This window comes from Penaeus vannamei, chromosome 26 (assembly GCF_042767895.1).
Source record: "Penaeus vannamei isolate JL-2024 chromosome 26, ASM4276789v1, whole genome shotgun sequence".
NCBI lineage: Eukaryota > Metazoa > Arthropoda > Malacostraca > Decapoda > Penaeidae > Penaeus > Penaeus vannamei.
The window spans coordinates 1375950-1380986 of NC_091574.1; the positions used below are offsets into that span (position 1 = coordinate 1375950).

Below are 5037 nucleotides of genomic sequence, written 5' to 3' on the forward strand. Positions count from 1 at the left end.
ACCTAATACACACGCACGCACGCACGCGCACCTAATACACACGCACGCACGCACGCGCACCTAATACACACACACACACACTCACGCGCACCTAACACCCACACACGCACATTTATAAAACCAACCCCACCCAAACCAAAATATATATGTAACATAGATAATGATAGATAATGATTGACTTTATGCAGCCAAGCAAATTGACGAGGCCATCGTAAAACTAACATGCAACGTGAACGCGGTTGCATATGCAGACTAGGAAGTTGCAAATTACCAGTTAATGTAGTTGATGGCTTGGGAGGACGCGCCGAAAGGACCTCTTAGACGGTGCATAGCTGAAATGGTATATTTGAACGAGTTCAGAGAGAAGCTATGGCTCTTGATTATGCTTTATTTATACCAAGTAATTATTGTTGACCAGGATTTAGGATGTGCTTTATATCTGGACTTTTATATTATACACTTGATTAAAAATAGCATTCAGTTATTTATGTCAAATAGTCTAGTTTTTTTTCTCTTTTCGAAATAATGAAATACAGCATTTCTTTGAGTAGAAATACCACAAACATTTACTATTGAAGCTACATTTTCTGTAGTCTAATTTTAACAATATCATGTGACAGGGAAAATTGTTTATCAACTCTCTTATAACTGATTACGTTATATTTAATACCATTTAATTGAATACTTCAAACTGATAATTGTGCACTTTGTTTTATGAAGACGATTACTGAAGACCTCAGCAAAAGGGAAACGACACAAAATTTAATGTATCAGTCTTTTATTTTCGATATAAAAATCTATTTACATCTAACATATACATAAAATCTAAACTCGTTCATGTCTATTTACATTTAATACATATATAAAATCTAAACGTTCATAAATCTATTTTCACTAATCATATAAAAAACATTAAAGCATTAATCGCAATGGTAGACTAGATAGAGAAATAAAATAACAATAAACCTCTATAAACGATGGACGAACATGAAATATACAAAGAACAAACGACAAGTACAGTTACACTTTCAACCACACGAACTTTAAACACTCCACACCGTCCGCCATTTGTTGTAACTGTTCAATACCATCGTCTGCCATGGCGTGCGTTGAGCCGACCACGATTTCCGACGCCTTCAGGCCCCGCTGCTGAAGCCCTTCCAACCATTTCTGACATCCTTGTAAGTCCAATTCACTGCTCCGAAGTACCAGTCGCTTGTAGGAGGCGCTGAGGGCGCGTGCTACTTGGCAAGACCACTCGCTACTTGACTCTTTCACCCTCCACATGTCCACTACGAGTTGTGTGTCCTCGCTGGGGATCCTCAGAGGCTGAATTTCGCTAGGTGGCGTTTCAGGGGAGGCGTCGAGGTTCAAGTAGAGCAAACCCAAGTCTGACATCCTTTCGAGGGTTCGGTTAAGGGGCGGGATCATGTCGGGAGTCACGTGAAGCGCCAGGCGTTGGAGGGAGGCTGGGAGGCGCAGCAGAGCCTCGGCGCTCAGACGTCCCGCGAAGTGCTCCAGGTAACAGGATTTCCCTACAACGATGTCCAGGTATTCGTCTGAGGTTTCTGACTTTTCGGACCAGAAATGCTGGTACAGATGAAGGGAGAGGGTCAGGTCGGGAGTCTCCGAGCATATCTCGAGGACTTCCCGCAAGTGAGGGAAGTTTGCAGCAGACTCGCACACGGTGACCATGAGTCGACGCGGCGCTTTGATCTTCAGGATGTTGACGAGGGTTGACGAGATGGCGAAGTCCTCGACCTTCCACTCGTCGCCCATCTGGTTCAATATCTCCCTCGTTATCGTCGGTTCCTCTTTGGCCTCGTCGATATACTGGAGCCACTGCGAAGTCTTGTCAACCCCGGCGTCCTTCAACAAAGACACAATTTCAGCCGCTCTCTCCTTCAGCCTCTCCGGCATGTGCACTGCTAGCAAACCCAGCAAATATTTCACCATTGCTTGCAGGTTGGGTCCGATGGCATCACCGATTTCCTTGGCCTGTAGACGCAACAGGTCACGAAGAGCTGTCTGGCGCCGAACACAGCGTCGGCAGAGGAAGTTGGCTGCGTAGTACTGCATGGTCGAGCGCTGGGCGAAGACGACGTTCCTCGGGCAGTTCAGAACGTTGCTCCCTTGCTCGTGCGTGTAGTTCAGAAAGGCGGATATCAGAGACTCCTCCTCCAGCTCCAACTTCCGGCATTTCTTGATGAGCGTCAACAGGTCCTTCTGTTCGATGACGTTGTAGCCTTTGACCAAGCTCTTGGCCGCGACCCGACTCAGGGTCTCGAGGAAGTTACTCAGCTTCGACCTGACGATGGCCTTCGTGATCATCCCCGGCAGCAGCGACCGGGTTATGTTCTGCAGGACCTTCTGGCTGATCAGTTCCTGTATGAGGATGAAGATTTCCGTCACAGTGGTCGAGTTATTGATGCGCTCTGGGTAGAAGGCCCAGCAGATGGCCAGCGCGTTGAGGACCTCGGGAGACCGAAGGTGGTCCTGCAAACATGGCCTCTTGGCTGTGATCAGATTGTAGAGTTTATTGCCGCACTCCTCGTCAATGCTTGCGTTCCGGATGCCATGCTGCATGATCTTCCACACGTGCTGGACCGTCTGGTCGTCAGGGATCCCTTCCACCTCAAGGAACAACACCCTCTTGTGCTGCGTGACAATTCTCTTCTGGATTTCCTTCGCCTTCTCCCGGGAGGCCGTGGCGACGATGCGGGCCTCGGGTGACATCAGCCTGAAAAACTCCTCCAAAACCCCGAAAGACTTCGCGTCAAGGGCCTCGATGTCATCCAATAACAGCAGAATCCGCAGAGAAAACATGTGCTGTTGGAATTCTTGCGGCTGGTATTTTGAAAAGGTGCGAGGCAGCAAGAGTCCGAACAACTCACTAAGCGAACTGAATCCCACGTTTAAACACTCCAGGTAAAGCACAGCATCAAATCTATCCAGGTTGCAGATGGCATTCTTGTCACTCAAGTTCCTGTCCACTATGAATTTCAATAAGGTCGATTTGCCCATCCCACTTAAGGCGGAGAACAGAACCACCTGAGGTCTCGATTCGTCACAATCCCTCGCTGTAAGAATGTCGGGAATTTCAACGTAACTTTCCGCAACTGTCAACTGCCTCTGTACTATGTGAGTTTCATCGCGCTTAAGTTTTGGATATGTGAATATCTTTGAAACGTTCACTTTACGCCCAGCGATGTCGACCAGGGCCACGCACTCCGCCAGGCGAGCGAACTCCTCCGAACACTCTTTGAGGATGCACTCGCGCTCGTACGCCCTCCTCTCCTTCTCGTACTCGGCTACTGTCGCGGGTGGCACAGGCGAGTCTCGAATGCCGATTATGTCCCTCTCCATCGCCGCTGTCTTGGCAAGAATCTCGGACTCGTCCACGCCGAACCTCTGGCCAGCCCTCCGCAGTGTCTTCGTGAACAAGAGCTTCAGTTCCTCCAGCTTCAGCACCGTGTCCTCCGGGCTGAGCTTCAGCTTCTCGTGAGCCACCGCATTTCGCTTGGTTTTGATGGCGTAGAGACAGTACTCCAAGGAATCGGACTCGGGGCTGACCCAGTCCGAATCGCCCGCTTCTTTAAGACCACAGACCATCTGCATGAGCTTGTAGATCAGCGTGATGTCGAAATCTCCCACCGGGTCGCCATTTTCTATCTTCCTCCGCTGTGACCCGTCGAAGTCCTTCCGGAACCTCGTGTTGTTGTAGCCCGGGAGCGCGAACAGAACCTCCTTGATGGGTTCCGAGCCGCCCTGGTAGCCCCACGTGAAGGCGTCCACACACACCCTGTGGCCCACGCGCATCACCCCGATGTAGAACTTCAGGTAGTTGTGGTCCTTCATGTCCAGGCCGGGCACGTTGTTGTTCAGGTTCGAGGTCATCCTTGTGTCTCTCGCGTCAACGAAACGAATCTGGAAGAGAAGGTTGGCTACAATGTCGGATGTTGAGAGAGAGAGAGAGAGAGAGAGAGAGAGAGAGAGAGAGAGAGAGACAGACAGACAGAGAGAGAGAGAGAGAGAGAGAGAGAGAGAGAGAGAGAGAGAGAGAGGAAGAGAGGAAGAGAGGAGAGAGAAGAGAGAAGGAGAGAGAGGAGAAAGAGGAAGAGAGAGAGAGAGAGAGAGAAAGAAAGAAAGAAAGAAAGAAAGAAAGAAAGAAAGAAAGAAAGAAAGAAAGAAAGAAAGAAAGAAAGAAGGAGAAGGAGAAGGAGAAGGAGAAGGAGAAGGAGAAGGAGAAAGAGAGAAGGGAGAAAAGATAGAAAGAAATACGGGACCCTTCTTCATGAAATGTGTGCGTGTGCGTGCGTGCGTGCGTGCGGGCGTGTGTGTGTGTGTGTTCATAAAAAAAATAATAAATTGACAGATATATAGCTACATCAATAAGTACATTTTTACTCATAGATCTAATTATAGTTAAAAAAGGCCATTACATATCAAACAGCTGCAGTTACTGAAGATTTCTCAAATTTTCCTTTACCGACTTTCACCGGAAACTTCTGAACTTCATTAACATATATTTTAACTATTTACTCTAATGGAAAGGTTGATTATGCACAAATCATCAAAAGAAATGGGAATTGTAATGCCATTAATTATCCTGTATCAATATCGAGTATTATAATTTTGTGATGGATAATTCATTGTAACATGTAAGTTAATTTTTAGTTTTTCGTTTTACATATTGAATAAATGTTTTTTTCACACCGTTTTTTTTTTTTTTTTTTTTTTTTTAGATGTGTAGGTTTCGTTATAATTTAGCATAGAATGGCGGTCTGAAAACATTGTATAAATATTGTAATGTTATATTTTACGAAAACTCGAAATTTCACTGCGGTTGAAAATACAGTTATTAGATTTCACAAATTTAACCAAAAATCCTTCCTTGAACCATATTCCAATATTCTTGTCAAAGATAGTGAAATTATTTATTTCTTTTTTCTTTTTATCATGAAAGACTGAACACTTTAATCTCTTCGTTTCTTTACGTGACTAAACGGAGCTAGAGGGTCTATATTTAACTCCTTT

At 46.0% G+C, this 5037-nt stretch overlaps 1 protein-coding gene across 1 annotated transcript in view; it reads right to left on the minus strand.

Annotated features, from left to right (window-relative positions):
* Positions 1–761: 761 nt before the first annotated feature.
* The window catches only part of LOC113821497 (uncharacterized), a 4650-nt gene continuing 374 nt past the window's right edge, over positions 762–5037 (minus strand). Inside the window, exon 2 of the mRNA XM_027374008.2 lies at positions 762–3927. Within this exon, the coding sequence (XP_027229809.2) occupies positions 1021–3897 (2877 nt within the window). The 5' untranslated portion in view covers positions 3898–3927 and the 3' untranslated portion in view covers positions 762–1020. The remainder of the gene's footprint in view (positions 3928–5037) is intronic.